The sequence below is a fragment of the Penicillium longicatenatum genome, assembly GCF_028827895.1.
Source record: "Penicillium longicatenatum strain IBT 33135 chromosome Unknown contig_7_segment0_segment0, whole genome shotgun sequence".
Lineage (NCBI taxonomy): Eukaryota > Fungi > Ascomycota > Eurotiomycetes > Eurotiales > Aspergillaceae > Penicillium > Penicillium longicatenatum.
The window spans coordinates 1,190,359-1,211,828 of record NW_026643124.1 but is presented as its reverse complement, the minus strand read 5'-3'; the positions used below and the strand labels follow the sequence as shown (position 1 = coordinate 1,211,828).

The window sequence follows — 21,470 nt, the reverse complement described above, 5'->3', positions numbered from 1 at the left end:
TTATCGGAGGTATCAGCCTTCACGTTTAGGAGTGAAAGGCAACATAGTTATGATTAGCTGGACATCGGGATGACGGGATTGCCGCAGCCTTGGAGCATGTGCATATTTATTACCATTTATTACTATTGACTCGACGTGCTCAAAATGTCTGTTTGTGAAAAGAGAGACGAATTGATCGATCTTTGAAGATACTTCTCGTGACGTTCTCGCTTTGAATTTGAGCAAGTATAGTTGGCTAAAGACTTGCAAAGCCTCCATAAATTTTTTTTTAGAATCTCACTATAATGCTGGCCCATTGAGTTATTATTAATGCGTGTCTACTTGGAAGAAATTCCATGTAAAAATAACTGTAAAAATTCAAGGGGTAACGACATCTATTTTTCCCCATTAGTTGCAGCGAGTTCCGCTTACCGGAATAAATGTATAAGCTAGATTGGCATGGTTAGCATTACTGGCACAGGCATCTTCAATGGACAAGGACAGGATTACTTCAAGGTTGACAGATTAATCAAAGCCTAGCGCGGTATGATGGTTAGGTGAATCTACTTATGCAGCACCTCTCCACTCTCAACGCTGACATTCTTTATAGTCAAGTCAATGTATGCATCTTTGTTCGCAGGTGGAGCAACGGTGTGAGTCCAAGATATAACAGCTATCGAAGTAGCAATATCAGTGATGAAACAAGGAATCCATAAAACACACAAACAACACTTCTCCTCCTCTTAGAGCGCACGGAGAACCCAGTCCACAGACTGAGCAAAGATACGATAGCAATAGATACTCCGCACAAGGAAGGTAGAATGTAAAGTTTTGATTAAGAATAGAGGAAACTAAGAGCAACCGGACTTATTCCCGAGCTGTGGATACATGGTCCCCTGCGCCCATCATTTGCTGAGTAATAATAGCTTTCCGTCTCTGAGTACTGCCTCAATGGGGTCCGAGCCAATGGAATAATTGAAGCTGCTTGGGATGAAAACCCAAGGCAACCACACCTCCGTCCGGGTTTTCGAGCCACTTCAGTTCCCGCTAGTCAAGAACTCCATGTCCTTCTCCAGGTCATTGATCTTCCGCTTCAAATCGAAAGTCTGGTTCTTATCCGCGTAGCTCTCCGTGCGCATCGCGTCATTCTGCTTCGCCTCCCAATCACGCATATGCTGTTCAATCGCGAAACAATTCAGTGCCGCTTCCAATCCCTTGGTCATTTCGGCCTGTCGGGCTTGGCTCGCGTCAAGCTGTCGCTTCGCCACATCGAACTCACTCAGCCAAGCGTTGAGTTGGGTATTGCGAGAAATTTCCCGCAGTCTCTGAGAAAGATTGAATTGAGCATCGCGTCGATGAATCTTGATCAAGCATCGCAGGAGACTGGTCCGGAAGAGATGGTCCCGTTAGGCTATCGCAACAGTGAGGTGCGCGACGAGTTGGGAAGTAGCATTGTTATTGTAGGCTGTCGTCTAGGCGTTTTCCATGGAGATTTTCCTTAGATGGGTTTTCGATGCGTACGGGGACATGAGCCCAACCTGATGAATCATGAATGCAAGCATAGAGGCGTCCTCCTCGAATGTGTAGATCACAATCCCCCAATTAAGTCAGTGATGCGAAGAGACCGCCATTCTTTTGTATCAGTCGCTATTTCGTAGCAATTGAATCAAAGGGGATTTTAGACTTACCTCTCTAAACTGGCTAAGGCCTGGACATCGTCACTTCTGGCCAGGCCTAGCGTCTTTGCCTCAACTAGTATAAGGGAAATCTCCTTTGCCGGGCCTGGTGTGTCGCTATACCATAGACTGTAGTCACTTTGATAACGTAATTTCTGGTTGTGCCCCTCCACCGTGGAAATATTTGACCCCATTTGGTCTCCGTCTGAAGGCTCAGTGGCCAAAGGTTGGGTGTCTTTAAGTCGATCACTTGGTGGTAATCCAAGAAGTCTCTTTGTCCTCCACGATGTGCTCACAATATTTGTCCCTGATTGCGGTATTGGGGAGTGAAGAAGGGAGAATAAGTGAGGAGCAGGTGTGAGATATGTGGTAGGAGTAAATACTTCTTTTGACTACCGTTCTGCGAAGTCAATTTGGAACAAAGTAAGAAGTCAGTTCAGGCAAGTAAAAATTTTCCATGGGTTTTCAACAGCCAAGATGCCAGCAGAGGGTCCTTTAAACCCGATCTAGTCAGGAAATGAGAGAACCAAGGCATCTGATAAATTTAGAAAATGGAGGCTCACCTGAGTTCTGCACAAATACGTACATGATATGATAGGAGAAGAGAGAAAAATCTACAATCTCGGAAATTGGGGACCTGGGGATCTCGTTTGTATTGTTTGCCCTTTTCTAACAAATTGTTGAAGTCATGTCGGGCTCATTACTGAGAAAAAACCAAATCTGATAATCGGTAGGTAACCATTCTCGATGAATCCTTTAATAGACAGTCACCCGAGCCATGGCCAAGGCACTGGGCTCAGTCGGAATTCTGGGGCTGATCTCGTGGTGGTGGCTTGTTATATTTGAAATTAGAACCGCTTTCTAAAGCCCGAACCACTGATCACGTTCATGACAGAAATCGACATAAGATCCATCACAGAGGAAAAGAAAATACAATTGATTTAGCGATGATTTTTATGCAGTGAGGCCATGTCCACAAAATAGTGTCACTACCTTGGAGATCAACGTTTCTGTTAGTCACACGACGTGCGCCTTCTGGTTGAGATCAATGCTTCTGCCTCTCTGCCTTCTCTCTCATCATCTTCATTGATTTGTTTTCTTTCCGACGCATTATTGGTAGCCCACATCACGTACCTTAAACCGGGATGCACCGTGTACTCTTTTCTTTCTTTCTCGTCTCATCTGGTTTCCCTCCGCTTTGACAATGACAGTTTCAACTTTGAGTCCGCTCCTTTACCCCTGTATGCCATTACCGAAGCGGCAGCGCCCACCGTAGTGGTGGCGCTTTTGGTTGGACGGATTCCTGGTCATAGCAGATTATTTACGTGTCTTGTTCAATTCGTTCTAGCTAGGTTTTGCTGTAATTGTGAGCCAGGAGGGAAGATTAACCAGTATCAACATAAATAGACCATGGGGCACACAGACCGAGGAGCTCCTACTAGACGTGGCAGCTTGAGGCCTCATTTCCCAGGCCTTGACCATTCTCTTAATCCAGTCAACTCCTTTCCCTAAGATCCATCCCATGAGAGACGTGATTGGTTGACAAGAATGTCCATCAGCTGGAGTCTCTCTTCGAGATTTATTGATGAGATGGCTCACTGCCAGCTCTCTTTGTTTGGATAATTTTACAATCTCTTACTTTGTCCGATTGTCTAATAAATTCCAATGCTTCCATTTTTATTGGAAACATTCTAATTACGTCGGAGCTAGCCAAGACAAATTCCTGCGCAACTATTGGAGCAAAGCATATGTTTGTAAACCCATCTATTGGTGGAGGCTTGCGACATCATGAAGCCTCGGAAGCAGGCAACCTGTTGAATTATCAATTAAATAGATGCTGTCGAACCTTGTGCTCCAGTTTTGACATAATTTCCAGAGAACATCTGCTGAATGAACAATACGGTGTCGGCGGATGACGACACAACCCACAAGTTTCCTATGACGATGAACGGAGCATCGGTCATTTATCGGACTAGACCTTACTCGGTCCGGGATCGACGATGCCGATCCTGAAGGCTTCCGAATGTAACAGCGGGCCCCTTGAGACATTATCTGGGGAACAAAAGCTCTTTCATTTGCTAATTACTCTTTAAGTCTTGTATGGGGTAAACATTCGCCCCTCAATTTCCTCCGGAGTCCGCTGGATGGTCGGTTTTACTCGAGAAGTAATTTCCCGGTGCATCACAAACCACAATGATCGTCAGGTCACGGACCAATCACAGCCGCGAATCCCCATCTCCCCCCGTGGGGCAAGATGTAGGCTTGAAGGACATGATTATAGGAGGTTGGGCATATAAGGAGGTCACTGGTCCTGAGAATTGGTTCATTCCACATTTCCTCTCATCACAGACTTCATTATGTGGACTGCTAATTTTTTGACATTTGCCCTGCTAGCACCAGGAGCTCTCTCGTCAGCCCTCCACCCTGCGCGTCGTCAGTCTAGCCTGAGTGACTATATCAAATCGGAATCGTCTATTGCCCTCCAGGGTGTGCTCGACAATATTGGTGCCGATGGGTCTAAAGTTTCGGGCGCCTCGTCTGGTGTTGTGGTAGCATCCCCATCTAAAGTGAACCCTGATTGTGAGTTCCCCAAAAAAAGAAAACATAAATTATTGGAAACTAACGATTGCTAGACTTTTACACCTGGACTCGGGATGCAGCTCTGACCTTGAAGGTCCTGGTTGACAGGTTCATTGCAGGAGATAGCTCGTTGGAATCTACTATTCAACAGTATATCTCTGCACAGGCCAAGTTGCAGACTGTCTCCAACCCTTCGGGGGATCTGTCTAATGGCTCAGGACTTGGTGAGCCCAAGTTCAATGTGGATATTACAGCATTTACCGGTGACTGGGGCCGACCTCAGCGCGATGGACCAGCGCTACGAGCGACCGCTCTGATTGCATATGGAAAACATCTGGTCTCGGCTGGACAAGAGTCCCTTGTTACGTCAAACATTTGGCCCATTGTGCAGAACGATCTCAATTACGTTGCGCAGTACTGGAATCAAACTGGATTTGATCTCTGGGAGGAGGTCCAAGGTTCCTCTTTCTTCACCATCGCTGCGCAGCATCGGGCCTTGGTAGAAGGGAGTGCATTTGCCCAGTCGCTGGGTCAGTCGTGCACTGGGTGTGATTCCCAAGCTCCCCAGGTTCTGTGCTTCCTCCAGGACTTCTGGAACGGCTCCTCTGTCGTCTCCAACTTGGCAAACGACGGGCGCTCGGGCCTGGATGCGAATTCCCTGATCAGCTCCATCCAAACATTTGACCCTGAAGCTGCATGCGATGACACGACCTTCCAGCCCTGTTCTGCACGCGCTTTATCCAATCACAAACTAGTCGTTGACTCCTTCAGATCGATTTATACCGTCAACAGCGGCAAATCTGCTGGTGAAGCGGTCGCTATCGGACGATACGCTGAGGATACTTACCAGGGCGGAAATCCTTGGTATTTGGCCACATTGGCTGCCGCTGAACAGCTGTATGACGCTCTCTATCAGTGGGATAAGCAGGGATCGATAGCTGTTACTCAAGCCAGCCTCCCATTCTTCCAGGCCCTCGTCTCTTCCGCCGCCACTGGGACTTACTCCAGCTCTTCATCCACTTACTCGTCGCTCACCAGCGCGGTCAAAACCTATGCGGACGGATTTGTGTCTATCGTGCAGCAATACACGCCCAGCAATGGATCTCTGGCAGAGCAGTTTACCAGAGATAGTGGTGTCCCGACCTCTGCTGGAGATCTGACTTGGTCCTACGCTGCATTTCTTACTGCCGAAGATCGTCGGGCTGGTGCCGTACCCAGTTCCTGGGGCGCATCTGGTGCGAACCAAGTCCCCTCACAGTGTTCAGGAAGCTCGGCGACAGGAAGTTACGCGACTCCTTCAGTTGGAGCATGGTAGACCCCGATTGGGACACATTTCGCGATGTTTATAAATACCCGCAGTCTAACCTTATCAAGGCTAGCGTGGATGCGAGGGGAAGCGGCTCTTCTCCGTAGATTTGCAGCCTAAAAACTCCGGACCCTTAAAACCCCCAATCCCTTTGTTTTCTTCCTCTCCTTCTGTCTCAGTAGCTCCTAAGTCAAAAATATATTCTCCAACTTGACGGTTCCTTCTGGCCGATTCTGGTGCGGAATTTTAATTGTTATTCTTTCTCCGTTCTTATCGGCGGAACCATGGGTCGCATCCACAAGGACGATCGCCCCGACGGGGCGTCTTCGCATTCGCTGCATTCCATCGAAGATGACCTGCCACCCCCCTTACACCGACGAGCCTGACTTCATTCCTTCTGTTCAAACCTCAAACCCCGCTCCGGGTGTTGCCCCTCTTCCTCTCAATCTTCGACTGGTGGACTCCGCATACGTTCTTCCCGACTCAAATATCAAGGCCGATGACAAGCGCGCGATCTCCATCGCGCCGAGCCTCTCGCGTAATAGCGATGAGCTCTTCTACGCCATTCGCCGACAGATGAAACTTCCCCCACGACCGCTGCTTTGGATCAAGGGCTCACACAGTGAGTCAAGCAACGACAAGAAGAAGAAAGGAAGCAATAGCGTCACCGACTTTGAATTCAAGCTTGACCTCGCGGAGACAATGCTGAGTGGGTGGGAAGCCGATGCGCGAGGACCCTGGAAATGGACGGAGGAAGAAGTGCTCAATGACGAGGACTACAAGCCTGCTTTCCGCGGTGGGAGGTTCAAGTCACGCACTTATAAGGCGCCGTGTTGTGCACGAGTCCGTGGCGAGGATAGCGATGCCCTTCTTGCCTCAGATGCAGCCCTTGGAGCCAATGGTGCTGAAGAACAACCCACCACATCGAATGAAGCTAATTTGAAATTATGGTGTGAGCGGTTCTGCAATGATCCCTCCCCCGTTAAATCGTATGTCTATCGCTCGACCTCAATTACAGCCGTCGACTAACCACGTTTCTAGATTTACCCTACATCGCCAACTCTCAGGTTTCGATTGGAAGGCCATGCGCAATGTCCTTGCATCACATATTCGCTCTCTCAATTACCTCGGCTCGGTTGACTTTAATTTCACCATTGCTCAGCAATCAGTCACTATCTACTCTCCCCATTGGATCAACCGGCTACGTGCAAACCGCTACATCTGGTGGACTTTCGTTATCCTCCAGCTGTGGATTATCACATGGCCAATCATTTGGCTGCTTGAGAAGCGGTACGAGCTGGTCCACACGCGTTGGCATTCTTCGATCACCACTGATCCCCACTCCGGGTTGGTAAAGGAGTACGCTCGCGGTCGGGATGAGGCCACTTTGGGAGAATTCTGGGGGCCGGCCGTCAAACGAATGGCGTGGAGTCAAAGATGTGGAAATGGAAATACTCTAACAAGGATGGATGCGGAAAGGGTCCAGGGATTGAATACGGATCAGCTTCTTGGTCTCCAGCGCGGAGATTCCGAGGCTGAGCGAGAGAGACGGGAGCGTGTCAATAGAGGTGATGCTGGATTTGTTGACCATATGGTGGGATTCGTTCGCGGTGTTGGGGAAGTTGGACAAGGTTGGAGGTTGACGGCGGGATGGGGTGCCAACTCTTGACGAATACATTCATACATCCCCTAGGCTTACAAGGACCAATACCCAAATTTCATTTTAAGTTGTTTTGCATATTCCACTACTGGTCCTCGGCAATAGCATGTTCAAGTTCACAAAAATCACAATGGGAAACGAACTGGTCCGAACCTCCCCAACACAGAAGATTCTTAACAATACCTGCTGACAACGAAATATGCATAAAAGCTCAAAATAGTAATGACAGGTCTTGTATATTGGTGTATAGTAGTGAATCGTCGTTGTAATCGCAAACGAAGGGTGGAAGGCTATTTATGCCGTCGTGATTATGAGCTTCGGCAATATCTTTATTCGCCCGGTTCTGAATTGGAGGATTTGCCGCGTATTGTTCAAGGCAATAATACTGTGCCGCGATGTCTTACTAGCAAGGGCCCTTTCAAGAAAGATGTACAAAGACTCGGAGTCATGGGTATTCCGGCCCGCGATCCTCCAGTTGGCCCTCAAACAAAGGGTTTTCTAGCCGAGATGCAAGTTCGGGGCGCTATCCAAGTGGGGCTAAATACCGCCATAGTTGGAGCCTCATAGGCAGCAGCGACATAAGCTAACCGTTTATAGTAGTCGATAACCGCCACCACACCGATGCCTGGAAATGCTTGTCGTTGCCTAAGCCTTGACTAACTAAAGTTTTATTTGGTATACAGTATATAAGCAATGTCATTCCCTTTCTTTCGCACCATAATCCAATACTGTTACAAATACTAGCCATGGCGAAACGATCACTCGAGTCTGAAGCTGTCTTGACTTCACCGAAACGACGAGTCCAGCCCGTTCCCGTGGAGAAGAGGCCCTTTGAAATTACCAATCTGAAAGATGGGGATGTGGTACACCAAACATGCGTTGTGATTGACGGTACTTGTCACAATTTCGACTATGCCGAAGAAACCAATTTCGTGTCCGTTTCGTCGGCTGATTCACTCAATCAGTCACAACCTGTGAACCACTGGCCCTTGAATAAGGGGCAATGGAAGGCATTAGTGATGCTGGCCCCGGGAAACAATAAGATCGTGTTCAAATTGCATCATGCAGGGGGAGTCTCGGGCTCTCTGGAAATGGCCGTGAACTATATTCCTCTATTGCAACTTCCACCACTCCATCTGGCGATCCTCGTCGCTAAGGACTCACCTCTCTTTATCGATTGTCCACCCGCTAAGTATGGCGGCATCTCGACTACACACAGCAGTCTCGACGCGGCTATTGCCAAGCTCCGCATGTCGGCGTACATGTGGCAGGCTGTTACGGCCGAAGACTTCCGGCAAAAGGGGCTTGGTAGGCGCTCTTTCCGTCTGGAGGAGGAATGGATGTCCAATACGACATTGCAAACGGCTCATCAAACGACACCTGGAGATCAGGGCCGCATGGCCGCCGTTGCAAAGGTGCACATTATCCGGTCTGACAAGTCTGTCGCGGAGATCAGAGATGCCGAGGTTGCGCAGCAGAATTCTCGTGGTCGAAATCGCGACGACCTTCATGCATACTTTGAGGCAGCTCTGGTTAAATCAGGCGGTCCTTTTGAATCACGATGCCGCCCCGTCGTCGCTGGGCTGATTCTGGACTCTCACTACTCCACTGAAAAATCTATGATCATGGGCCATGCCGCGCTGGGCTGTCATAAGTCTGATGGAATCTCGCTTGGAGTCTTTGGTAGCCACCTTACCTACTCTTGGCCCCGCTTTCTGGAAGAGGTTCCTGCTTGTCTGACAGACTTGACGCTTACCGGGGATACTGTCGGTAACGATAATGGCGAATGTGATACTATGCGCGGTGCCTGTTTTGTTGGTCAGGGCGCTTTTCTTCACGAGGTCGGCCATGCATTTGGTGCTGATCATACGACGGGTATCATGGCGAGAGGCTACAGCAAATCCTGGGCTATGAATCTTATAGAGCACAAGACAAACGACAAGGTGGTTAACGACTCGAGGTGGGATCTGCGCGATGTGCTCCAATTCAAGCTCCTTCCGCACTTTGCACTCCCTGGTGACATGCCTGTTCCAAAGGGCTTCAAGAACGCTGCCGTGAGCATTCAGCTTGATCTTGACATGGCGGATAGAATGAATGACGATGAGGAACTTCGCGACGAGTTCATCAAAATCTCTTGTTCGGCAGGCCTTGCGCAAGTGAAAATCCGGAATGGCAATGAGGAGCCGAAAGTCCTATTCGCGGATACCGAGTGGACGGGCCAGTACACAGCATTCCATATCAACACCAGTCAGGAGGGATTCGACCGGACTGAACCGTTGAAGATCATTGCTCTGGGAATGAACGGCAAGGAGCGGGTGGTTGCAGATGCATGGAAGTTGCTGAAAGAAAAGCCATACATCCTGATCCCCGGCAGCAATGTGGTCCTTCGTAAACAATCTGTTCGATCCGAGCAGCTCGAAGGAGAGATCAATGACGACGAATTTGTCCAATGGGCCATGCTCCTCAAGCACCGTGGCCAAGACGGTCAGTTGCACCGAGCAACAGCCATCGATCTCCGGGTTGGATGCACCATGGACGGAGCGGTTGTGCATTATGCCGATGGGCGGCACGAGAACTGCGGCCCTGCTCGTAATAGGCAAGGCAGACCTCATACCTTCGGTGGACATGCGTCCGAAAAGCACGATCTCCCCGAAGGACAGACTATCACCAAAGTTCGTCTTCGCACACAGGGCCGGCACTGGGGTGGTAGTTTGTCCGGAATTCGCATGACTCTGAGCAATGGGGCTCAATGGGGTTGCTTGCACGATGATCAAGGAGGTGATAACTATGACAGTGACGAAGCAGAAGATGATGACGATGGTGAGGATGATGAAAGTGACGATGAGCATGAAGGATCATCGGTCATTGCACTTGAACCAAATGATGATGAGGTTGTTGTAGGATTTTACGGAACAAGCTACTCGGGATCTGGGTACACGTTTGAGTTTGGTATCTTGACTGCGCCCAAGGAGGTTGAACTGCCCGATGTGGTTTACGATATGCCGCAGTTGACTAATGTTTGAATTTGACCAAACTGTTTATAACTTTTATTCTAATTGATGGAAATTTTCTTTAACCATGAGTTGATCACGATGGCGATTTCCGAGTATCACTACTATGTGTATAGTGTGAAGATCTGGTATATAGTCAATCTCATCGCGGCTAGCCCATATTAGCATAGTCACGTAACAAAATCCACGTGGCTCAGTTCATTCCTTCCTCGCAATTATGCCTATGACCCTGATGGGAAGCTGTAGCACAAAATCATTGAATGACTTGAAGGATAATAAGCCTTGCGACATACGCCCCTTTCTGTACTGTCTATCCGTATCCTATCATAGTGGCCGTCGATATTGCCAGCAAAGGTCAATTAGGTACTCGTGCCATGGTAAAAGAATATGCTAAATATGAGTATCTAGATTTCAAACAATTTTAGGGCCTCTCCCGATATGTACTTGGTCGACAAATATGCCCTAATTCCAGAAGGTAAAGGGTCACAAAATTTGAAAAAATCCGAGACGCCTCACTTTCTGCTGAGAGGAATCATAATTCTGTATGGGGCCTCTCTGCCTCCCCATTTGAAGGGTCTCATTATGGACGATGGGCCCACCACTCATTATTTTTGTCGGGCTTCACATGCAGTACTCGGGGATCCCAGGTCGGTACCTGGCTGTTACGGCAGATGAACCAATTGAGAATGAATAAAGCACAGTATTGAAATCCAAATACCGTTGAGTTCGTGATGCCCCTGCACTTTTTAGGGATCCACCTTCGTAGATGTGGGAACCAGGGATTGTAGGTCACCTGGCGTGAAACGGCTGCAAATAACCTGGCTACCCCTGTAGTACTGACGTGTCTCGTGGGCTGGGCGTGCTAGGTACCGTACTTAAGTCGGGTGGGTCTCATTAAAGCGGTTCTTCATAGGGGATAGGATGGCAACAGAGAGTGATAGTTTGTACATTAGCGCTGCCTTGGGGAAATACAAGGCGCTATTGCCCCATTTTTCAAGAACTCACATTCGCTGCGGCCAAGAAGTGGATTTTGGGGGCCGTTCCGCGAGCGATTCTCCACCGAATATTTCAAACGTTAGCGCTTAATCGCGCATATGCGCTAAACAGATCGTACTTTAGTTGCAAAAAACATTCAGCTCGCTATCTCTCAGTATAAATGTGACGGATTTAATTGATGCATAAAGGCCCTTCAGTTCGCAGCACCATTTCTATTTATTCATCCAATTCCATTGCTCTTTTCGTTCCATACCCCAACAAAACCAAAGCAAACTACAGAAGCTCAGATGTCTACTTCGACAGTTTCGAAAGACGAACAAGCCTCGCGTGATCCTGAGATTGAAACTCAGTTGGAGCCTTCCGTGTCTACCCATGGCGAGACAGACGAAGAAAGAAGTGCAGGAAGCCCTGCACCCGAATCTGACGATGAGTCGGATGAGGAAGTGCTGAGGAGCATTGGCAGCGTTGAAGGTGAAGAACTGCTTGCATTCTTTGACAAAGTGCGAAATGCCTACCAAATCGACACAAGCAGCCTTCCTCTACCCCAAGTAAGTCCAGCCACTCGTTCACACGAGTTGTGCCCAAGACGCTAATAAAATTCAGCTGGTTGCTGTTGGAGGTACCAGCTGCGGTAAATCCTCGCTCTTGCAGGCCCTCACAAAGCTTCCATTTCCAGTGGACAACGGCATCTGCACGCTCTTCGCCACGGAGACCACCATCCATCGATGCGATCCCTTCAAACATCCTCACTACACTATCACCATCGAGACGAAAGGAGGGGGAAATACATTCTTGCCCCGTGAATACTCGAATGAATCTTGGGCAAATGTTTCTCAGCACCTCAAAGAGGATCTGAAGGATGTATTTGCACAGCAGCATGCGCAAAGCAAAACCCCCAGAGTGCATGGTGGGAAGACAGGGCTTGATCGACTCCATGAGCAGGTCATGAGGGTCAATGTATACAAGCATAACCAGGCCCACTTCAGCGTGGTTGATATTCCTGGACTCATCAGTGGTGAGTCGTCACTCCTTGCATCATCTCTCGTTTGAACCCTTTGGTCTAACTTTCTCATTTCCAGGTGGCTCTAGAGCGGATCAGAGATTATCTGAGAGTCTTGCCCGTCAATATATGGCAAACCCTCGTGCGATTGTTCTGTAAGTCTGTCTTGTTCGAGGAGCTGTGAAATTCCGCTGACTGGTCAGGGCGGTGATGCCTGCCGTTGACGATATCCATAACCAAGCTGTTCTTCGTCTTGCAAGAGAGGAAGGAGCGATGAACAGGACAATCGGAGTGATTACCAAATGCGACATGTTGCAGAAAAATGACGAGCCAAAGGTGAATTTTTGATTTGGTCCAAGCATCATACATTCTTTCTAACTATAATTTCAGACTATTGAGCTCCTGAAGAATCAGAATTCCGAGTACCGGCTCAATCTTGGATGGTTTGCTGTCCGCAATCGAACAACTGAAGAAGTCGAGAAGAACCTGTCACACCAGAAGCGTGATGAAAAAGAGCATCAGCTATTCAGCCAGGAACCCTGGTCGAGCTTGAAGAGCAATTTCGTGGGCCTTGCCAATTTGAATCGATGTGTCTCCGATACACTGTACAAACATGTCAAGAAAAGTTTTCCTGGTGTTCAAAAAGACATCAACAGAAAGCTGAGAGCGGCTAGACATGACTTGGACCTGCTTGGCCCCTCGAGAGATAACGAGAAAATGCAGATGCTTTATCTCGATGATGTTCAAAGACAGTACAAAGACTTGGCACAAAAGTGGTTGGCCGGGATTTACAAAGAGGGTTGCGCTCCTGATGATCCCTCAAAACTGACGATCCATTTGATAGATCTAGAAGAACAATTCCAAATACACATCGAGCGCCATGGGACAAACTTCAGATATCTGTCAAAGGACGAGATTTTGTACCGACTAAGGGATCTAGACTATGGTACTGTACCCGAAATGTGGGAGACCAAGATGTTGGAAGTCGATGATGTCTTGTCTTGGATCCTGCGGTTCTGGAATGAAAACCGCAGCGATGGCCTATGGTACAAGGACCCCAGAGATCTTGAGGAGAGACTTCTGGAACTCCAAATCAGATCCTGGGGACAGTTCGCTCGAGACTATTTTGACGACGCTTCACAAAAGATTCGAGCGTTCTCGGATACCCTGTTGAATGATGTGTGCTCCGACAGTGTGATTCGTGGCAGGATTCAACAATCCCTGGAAACTTTGAAGGTGGAGGCTGTTTCTCGGGCAGAGCAGGAGCTCGATACTATTCTGAAAGAGCTGGATAGGATGACGACCTGCCACCGACAATATAAGGAGCAACTCCAAGAGTCGCATCAGGAACTGAACGATATTCTCGCAGGCTGTGGTGACAACAAATTACGACGCATTACCTCAGCACATGTGAACCTGAGAGAATTCCAGCAGATGGCACAGTGGCGATTCATCGATAATGTAATCATTCAGGTTGTCAGGCGTCATCTTTTGGGGGATTCTGGGCTCGTCTTCTGTTTCAGCACTGACTGGATTCGAAGCCTCCCAGAGGACCAACTTGATGATCTTGTTGGAGAGGATGATCGACGAAAGCAAACGCGCGCAGACCTAGAAACCCAGATCCGGGATCTGGGAGAGATCCAGAGGAAAGCAGAGGCTCTTCAAACTAGGCGATAGAGCTAACAGTATGGATTGTTGTAGATAGAAGGAATGAAGATTCTGAGATTTCTCACAAGACTCCACGAAGTCTTGGTTAAAGGGCAGATGTACGGCTTTGGGCAAGGTGCAGTACCCGAAATGTAGAATAGTATGATCGAGTACATATCCAGGTAGCTGCTTAGTTATCTTAGGCTATCCGGAAAAGTGAAGGTGAAGTGCGATATAGTAACTACTGAGCTGCTACCTTTTCTTGATTGTCTAAGGCCGTATTATTATTGTATCTCGGCTCGAATAAGCAACAATGCATTCTACATGTCCCTTTCTTTCTCTCCTAGAAGATTTTCTCCACATTCACTTTCTCTGTGTACTTCATTTAGAAATCTTCATTCCCGCCGCTATGCCCGATCAAATCATATCGTCATCTGAACCGGTCAAGTACCGTTGACCCAAGCCATTCACAAAAAGAGTCCATGTCTGCATGATGAGCTCTTGAAAAGCCCGAATATCGCAGAGACAACTTTTCTCAGGGCCATCACTCACAGAGAAGGATCGATATTTCAGAAAAATGCTCTTCATTGGGAGAGTGCCAGTTGGTCGCTAGCTGAGGATCACGATACCTCATTCTATACTCCTCGCAAGATTCCTAAGGTATCGGCTACTGGGCTATTTTTCGTCTGCTCCGAGTCCGACTCTTCAGCAGAAGATAAACAGTCTTCAGAGAGGTCATCAGAGCTCCAACCCCATTTCCTGTCCTCATCGTCTGAATCCCTTGTTTTATATTCCCTCGATGTCCGCGTGAACCTTTCACTACGCGTTCTCTGCTCTGGCTCGCCTTCTTTCGCTGTTCGAAATATCTTTTCCATCTTCTTTGGCCACAATGTTTGATTCAAACTGGTTCTCCAATCCGAACACTCAATCTGTAAATTCCGGAGCCCGAGCTGGGCTGTTTTGTGTACGGTGTATTCGCCAGTGGTGGCTACCTGGTTTAGATAGCGAACTATCTCCCAGTCTCGGCGGACGGAGTGGAAGCGTAGCATGTCTAAGCTATCCACGCCATATGACCATCTTCTTCGATGAAAGATCTGGTGGAGCTGCTTTTTGTTAATAAACTGTCCTCTGATACATGTCATGACGAAGTCCCATTCTTCTTCTGTCGTCGCCTGCTGGATGAGTTCGAGCTCAATCATCTCGTCACCAATGAGGGCTTGAGAACACTTGCAATGCTGACTGTCTTTATCGGGGTCTCTGATGGATTCCAGCATGCGCGATCTTAATTTAGGTTGGTCAAGGTCGCCTATTACAAGGGCATGCTCGAGCAAGAGAGTCATCAACGGGTAATCCTTGTGCGCTTGGGCAATGGATAACGGCGTACGTCCCCGATCGTCTTTCTTGCAAATGCTGGCGCCATTGGCAAGAAGCTTTTCACAGATTTGAGTACGAGTATATTGGTTGGGAGAAGGCTCCTCTCGTCCTATTTGACATCCTATCAGGAGAGGCGTATTGTCATTGGCATCTTGGGCATCGACTTGAAACCCATACGCCAGCATAACATCGACGAGGTCTGCACGAGAAGCCGATGTCGCCTTGTGAAGGGCTATCACAACGTCTTTATGGTACAGAGAAACAGGATTCTCGGCACTAAGCCCTGATCCGAAAGCATTGTGCAGATAAAGCTTCAGCACCTCGGGCTCTCCACTTTCAGCGGCAAAATGTAACGCTTCTACCTTATTCTCCCATGGTAGCTCACTGAGCGTAGTGTGGGTTTGAAACTTGTTCAGCACGCTGGTGTTGGGCCAAGAAAGCGCCATGTGGAAAGGTGAAGAGCCACTATTATCCGCAATGAACGGGTTCGCGCCGTTCTCAAACAGTAAGAAAACCAAATCGGATCGACTTGTATCCATTGCGATCAGGAGGGGAGTTTGACCGTAGGTGTTTTTCGCGTTAACATCGACACCTGCTTTCAAAAGCCTTTCTACCATCGAAAGTGATTTCCTTTGGACGGCATAATGCAGTGGAGCTCCAATGTCATTGTTGACAAAGCTTAGATCGGCTCCAGCCTCAATAAGTGCGCACAGAACTTCTTCCGTCCCATGACTTGCGGCTGTGTGGGTAGGAGTATACCCCAGTCGGTCCCGATGGTTAATATCAGCGCCCATCTGCAATAGGATGTTGACCATACTCGCATTGCGGCAGAAGAATAAGGGAGTCTGTCCTCGACCATCTAGGTCATGGCATGTGGTGCAGCCGTGTTCAAGAAGGAATTTCAAGATGTGGGGCGATGTACCCATGGCTGCGGCGTGTATTGGTTTTGCTGAGGAACTGTCTGGTTTGTTGATTGCAGCTGGATCGAGCTTTAGAATTGACTTTAATATCTGGATTGACTCATCGGTTTCACGAAGTGAGCCCACTTGGACCGCAAAATTGAGCGCATATGTGAACAAGCTGCTTATCCCTGGTTGAGTAATTCTCTTAAAGACAAGATCGGGGTGATGTTCCAGAATAAGCTTCACAGCTTCAACATCTTCCAGATCAATTGCCTGAGTGAGAGCATTCCTACCCTCGGGTGAGGACTGAGCCAATGCTTCAACTGGTAGGAGCTGGACGACTTCTCTTAGGCTCTGTCGATGGATGCTACCATGCATGGCAAATCGTTCGGCATTGCTTCTGAAGCTCAAGGCACAGGCAATTGGGAATCGACCCAAGGCAACATTACGGTACATTTGACTTGCAGGACTCATTTGCTCCCTGAATGCGGCATCCCATAGTAGCTTGACAATTTCTGGGAGCTGGTAGGATAAAGCGAGGTGAATAGGTGTCAATATTGGAGTTGATTCGCTATCGATACCCGCAAACGCCGCGGCTAAGGGATTGGCCTTCAATGCCAGTAACAATTTCACAGCAGCGATTCTTCCTGAGGCTATCGCAGTAGCAAGTGGGGTACCATTTACTTGGAATGGCCACTGCGGGTGGATCGTAATTTTCTGGGTGATAGCATGATTGAGAGCCCGCTCGAGATCAGGACGACTCGCGCTTTCAAGTTGTTGCTGCACTTCACACAAACTTGTGTCATCGAGACAGAAGAGCCAATGTAGAAGGCAGGATCTTGCGTCCTCGCGGGCAATGGTCATTCCCTCCTGTAACAGCCGATTCACGATGGCACCGTGGCCGTTACGGGATGCTTGCACCAAGAGACACTCGCTTGTCTTCATCCCGGTGAGTACCTTGCCAAAGTTGGCCAATAGCAGATTTACAAGATCAATATCGCCCTGCTGGATAGCAATTTCAAGGATGCTGTTACGCTCAGAAGAAGCCTTTCGCGTGAGAAAAATTGTCTCGATGTCGTCCTGGTCAATCCCGATCAAGTCCCCCTCGTTGAGAAAGGCATTTCGCAAGCTCGTGTAATCGGCAAATTCGGTGACAGTCTCGCCAACGTGCACAGAGATGTAAGAAGCTTGTTTGCTCCATATATTATGAAAGCCTTGAGCCAAACACTCGTGGTACTCCCTGGGTGAATCAGAGTGCACACCAGAAAATCCATCAAGGAGCCGACAACCCAATATATCAGCCACCAGATGGCCCGACTTTTCAGTCTTATGAAGATATTCAGTAGCCTTGGTCAAGTTCACGGGTGTTCCAAAAGCGTTTACATAACAAAGCATCGTCTGGAATGCAGCAGACCCTTTATCCTTTTCGGGATCCGTCTGCTGAGCCAAAGCTTCGAAACTCTGCAAGAGTTGCTGTTGCTGTTCCCAAATGATATAAGGACCTCCATCCCGGTTGAAGATGGAATACCGAATGTCTCCAGATAAAGTATAAGTGGCAAGCTTTGACTGGAGCGAATGCCCCCCTGGTGCTTTGCTCCAAAACCCAATGATTGGCAGTCGACTTAGATCCGATATTCGCTTAGAGGGGTCGACATCCAGTGTACCATTCAATAGAGGCCTGAGAAAGCCTTTCTCGAAACCAATCCCTGGTATATTCATGCTTTCCAAAAACCGAATTGATATTCCCCTGAGATGAAAAAGGTCAAAGTGACCGAAAGCATCCTGACCGTCTTCGTTGGGGGTTACTTGGGGCTTTGAAGTTTTGGGCGATGATGACGCTGTGTATGAGGGAGGGCGCTTATACGCAAAGCCATTTTTCCAACCATGTTGGAAATAAAGGTTCCCATCTGCCAGTATCTCCCACACGCACAGACCAAATGCCCAGATGTCGCATTTATGGAGTTGCTCAATGGGAATAGGCCGGTCTTTCTGAGCAGCCACCTCGGGTGCATTGTACCTGGGATGTTCAGCAGGCTCTTTTCTAGAGTAGAGAACAGACTCACAGCTTGGTTCCGAAATAATGTGTTCTTTTTTCTGGCGTTGAGCTCACAAGGATCGAATGTCCAAAATCTGAAACTTTGGCAATTGACATAGAAGGACGATCCAACGAAGAGAAAATCACCACGTTGTCAGCTTTCATGTCGCCGTGCGCGATTCCGCATCTATGTAGCGCCATTAATCCTGCCGCAACATCCCCCATGAGTATCAGTTTGCTCCGAATCGACTGTGGACATTGTTTCAAGTATTCTCTTAATGAGCCACCGGTAGCGAATTCCACCGCTAGAAATGGGGACGGTCGCTGCTTTTCGACAGACCATCCATATCCCAACAGATTGATGATATTTGGATGATGCGTAAGTGGTGGATGGCACATTATCAAGACCTCTCGTATAACGGACTGCAAGCGACGCTGGAAATGTTGAGGTTGAGATTCTCCCTCAAGTTGAATGCGCTTTATCGCCACCACAGACCCTTCGCAATGGCACCTTGAGACTGCAAAGGTCTCACCGGCTGCGATAAATTGAGTTTCTTCGAGTTCTTCGATGCGGACTCTTTTAAGCTTCAGTTGCTGTACCGTGCGGAGTAGGCTCTCGAGGCTGGTCGTCGCCTCGGCATCCCCATTTTCACTGAATCCGAGACCATCGATGGTAGATATTCGGGACCTTGAGATAGATGTAGTCCATGTTCTAACGTCGTTTGCTAACGCATTGGCTGATTGACCTGTTGATCCTATTAGTTCAAGTAGCAGTATGCTGGCTTCAAGGGTAAACCGACAGTGAACCCAGTCATCGTTGAGAGTGGTTGACATGATGGTTCCGGGTCAAGATGCCCTTCTCTTGAATAATGAAGATCATCAACTGAGTGTGTCGTTGATCCTGCCGCCCCGTTTTACGAGGGGCTGTACGTCTGGCCATTCTGATTGGACGTGATCAGCTGCACATCCCCGTCAAAGCCTTTTCTTGGCGGCTCTGTGTAATGCAATGCTTCACGTCTATGTCCTCTGGTCCTATCTTGGTTTAGGCGCGGCAGCCTATAGAGTCGGGGGCCTAGGCAGCTACGACAATGTACATTCACGTATCCAGCCCACTAAGTAAGTCCCAGATAGGAAATCAGTGAATGTCGATCTGCGCACTACATAAATCCTGTGATCTTGATGTTTGACCTTCCATTCGCGTCACTTTCCATCCGTGGTATTCTCTGCGTTTCACGTCGTGGACTTTCTGTTTCTCACTCCGGCACGGAAGCTTTGATACGCGACGTGACGCATCGCCTTGTCCTCGCATCTTCATTCACCGAAGGACATCATAAAAGTCATTCAGCCCGCCACTCATCATGGCAGACCCCATTCCACCGCAGTTCCGAGACAATGTGAAATGGCTGTGGATCCAAGAAGCCACCGTAGAGATCTACAATCCGGGCACATCCACAGTTAGAAATTCTTGGTCACTTTCTGATCTACAGGATTGCAGATACCGCGATGATCTGTGGTTACGGGCCGACTCTATCGACTATTGGACCTTGATGGGTCTCCTGGACACGCATGCTGACACCATCCCGTGGGATTCGGACTTGCATGAACTCTGGTGGAGTCCCGTCAAGCCCGATCCTGAAAATGGATATCTTGCTCAGAGACAACCTTATGAGGAGGAGATCACGGAGGATAGCTTTGCTCTGACCATGGTCCATGCTATCGATTACTTCTGTGGCTATCGTCCCCAGCCTGGTGGGCAAGCCTTCAACGACGATATCTTCATCTACTGCATTGTTCGCCCTCGAGAGACAGCGCAGCGTTGATTCTGGTCAGTCATCTTACTTTGATGATCCCTGGTTGGAGACTTTTCCATTTGAGGTCGCTGACTGTTTGCATCAGTTTCATTTCCAGGATGCAGGAAGGTGACAATGGAACAAATTTGATTAAATGAGGATGGTGGTGACGGTGGTGAGTGTGAAGGCCAAGGGATGCGTTCAATGACAGTTTGCTGTTGAAAATCCCTGACAGGAAGCGGCTGAAGGTGGAGAAGGAGTAAGCAGCGATGAGCGGGAAATGATATCGGGAAGAAGTGGAGACCTCACCGTGCATCTCACCTAGTCAGACATCGATCGTGAGGAATAGTTAGCCAATGAACTTCTTATCATTCACGTCTCATTTATTCTATAAATACCTCGGCTGTTCTCCAATGGGCATAGAACGCCAATTTGCGCCATTTTCCTTGATGCGCGTGGTCGATGGAATCCCGAAGTCCGACACGCCCTTCCCTCGACATCGGACGGTCACATCCCCTTGAGCAGTGCAACAGGATAGGCTATAAAAACCAGCTTATCTCGCCTTACCTGGTTTGACATATAACACCAAAACTACGGACAGCATCACAACATCCCTTCCTCATCACAATGGCTGATCTCCACTTCCGCATCGCAACACTAACCGATGCTCCATCCATCCAGCAACTCGTCCAATCCGCATTCCGCGCAGAAGACAGCCGAAAAGACTGGACGGCAGACATGGCACTAGGTAGAGCTATTACTATCTCACTCGAGGATGTGAAATCAACAATTGCCAAACCCGACTGCGCCATTCTCCTAGCCTTCACCAAAGACGAGGGTCGCGAGATCCTGGTGGCTTCTACCGATATGATCAAGCGCGCCAATGATCATGTCCGGTTTGCAATGGTTTCTGTGAACCCTGAATACCAGCAAGCGGGTATTGGCCGGCGGGTCCTTGCCTACGCGGAAGAATACTCGCAACGGGAGTGGCGCGTGACCACGTCGGAATTGAATGCGCTGTCGACGCGACAGGAGCTTATTGCTTGGTATTTGCGTCGTGGATATCAGAAGACCGGGGAAGAAACGCCTTTCCCGAGAGAGAGATTTCCTCATTTGGCCTTGCCGGAGGATTTGTGTTTTGTGGAGATGGTAAAACCGTTGGCGTGATATATACTGTATCAAGGTTGCAGAACTCCACGCTCGTTCTTCATGTACATATCTCGCTCAACATGTTTGATCTCCTAAATAAATATACAGCTGCCACTATTGAATTTTGGATTGCACATATGACATCTGGGCTCAATTACTCTGTCCCTAACTTAGATGAATCACCTGCCCAGGTGGGCAGGGTTTGAACCTTCCAAGCTTGGACACTCGAGGTACCCAGTGGATGCACATTGGTCCTCCATGAATGTATATCCGTAGGAACCAGTTCAAACCCACCTGGCCAATCTGTTAAGTACAGAGTCCAATCTGGAGCGAGTGACCTTGCATGTGTGGACACAATATACATA

General features: G+C 48.5%; 8 protein-coding genes across 8 annotated transcripts; 6 read left to right on the top strand and 2 right to left on the bottom strand.

The window, feature by feature from the left end:
* Positions 1-1,016: 1,016 nt before the first annotated feature.
* On the bottom strand, positions 1,017-1,849 carry N7484_010705 (uncharacterized protein; the record flags this gene model as incomplete). Its single annotated transcript, XM_057121092.1, has 2 exons — positions 1,017-1,362; positions 1,668-1,849. 2 exons carry the CDS (start codon positions 1,847-1,849, stop codon positions 1,017-1,019), a joined length of 528 nt encoding a protein of 175 aa, XP_056966846.1.
* A 2,163-nt stretch (positions 1,850-4,012) lies between these two features.
* N7484_010704 (glycoside hydrolase family 15 protein) lies at positions 4,013-5,550 on the top strand (the record flags this gene model as incomplete). Its single annotated transcript, XM_057121091.1, has 2 exons — positions 4,013-4,235; positions 4,289-5,550. 2 exons carry the CDS (start codon positions 4,013-4,015, stop codon positions 5,548-5,550), a joined length of 1,485 nt encoding a protein of 494 aa, XP_056966845.1.
* Positions 5,551-5,892: 342 nt separating this feature from the next.
* N7484_010703 (uncharacterized protein) lies at positions 5,893-7,210 on the top strand (the record flags this gene model as incomplete). The annotated part of the gene is made up of 2 exons (XM_057121090.1): positions 5,893-6,530; positions 6,583-7,210. The coding sequence occupies 2 exons, from the start codon at positions 5,893-5,895 to the stop codon at positions 7,208-7,210; spliced, it is 1,266 nt and encodes a 421-aa protein (XP_056966844.1).
* Positions 7,211-7,947: 737 nt separating this feature from the next.
* On the top strand, positions 7,948-10,224 carry N7484_010702 (uncharacterized protein; the record flags this gene model as incomplete). The annotated part of the gene is made up of 1 exon (XM_057121089.1): positions 7,948-10,224. The coding sequence occupies one exon, from the start codon at positions 7,948-7,950 to the stop codon at positions 10,222-10,224; it is 2,277 nt and encodes a 758-aa protein (XP_056966843.1).
* A 1,271-nt stretch (positions 10,225-11,495) lies between these two features.
* N7484_010701 (dynamin family protein) lies at positions 11,496-13,885 on the top strand (the record flags this gene model as incomplete). Its single annotated transcript, XM_057121088.1, has 5 exons — positions 11,496-11,756; positions 11,812-12,223; positions 12,288-12,363; positions 12,412-12,544; positions 12,599-13,885. The coding sequence occupies 5 exons, from the start codon at positions 11,496-11,498 to the stop codon at positions 13,883-13,885; spliced, it is 2,169 nt and encodes a 722-aa protein (XP_056966842.1).
* Positions 13,886-14,490: 605 nt separating this feature from the next.
* Positions 14,491-19,000, bottom strand: N7484_010700 (uncharacterized protein; the record flags this gene model as incomplete). The annotated part of the gene is made up of 3 exons (XM_057121087.1): positions 14,491-18,148; positions 18,195-18,912; positions 18,967-19,000. The coding sequence occupies 3 exons, from the start codon at positions 18,998-19,000 to the stop codon at positions 14,491-14,493; spliced, it is 4,410 nt and encodes a 1,469-aa protein (XP_056966841.1).
* A 524-nt stretch (positions 19,001-19,524) lies between these two features.
* N7484_010699 (uncharacterized protein) lies at positions 19,525-19,986 on the top strand (the record flags this gene model as incomplete). The annotated part of the gene is made up of 1 exon (XM_057121086.1): positions 19,525-19,986. One exon carries the CDS (start codon positions 19,525-19,527, stop codon positions 19,984-19,986), a length of 462 nt encoding a protein of 153 aa, XP_056966840.1.
* A 597-nt stretch (positions 19,987-20,583) lies between these two features.
* Positions 20,584-21,123, top strand: N7484_010698 (uncharacterized protein; the record flags this gene model as incomplete). The annotated part of the gene is made up of 1 exon (XM_057121085.1): positions 20,584-21,123. The coding sequence occupies one exon, from the start codon at positions 20,584-20,586 to the stop codon at positions 21,121-21,123; it is 540 nt and encodes a 179-aa protein (XP_056966839.1).
* Between the last annotated feature and the right edge of the window lie 347 nt (positions 21,124-21,470).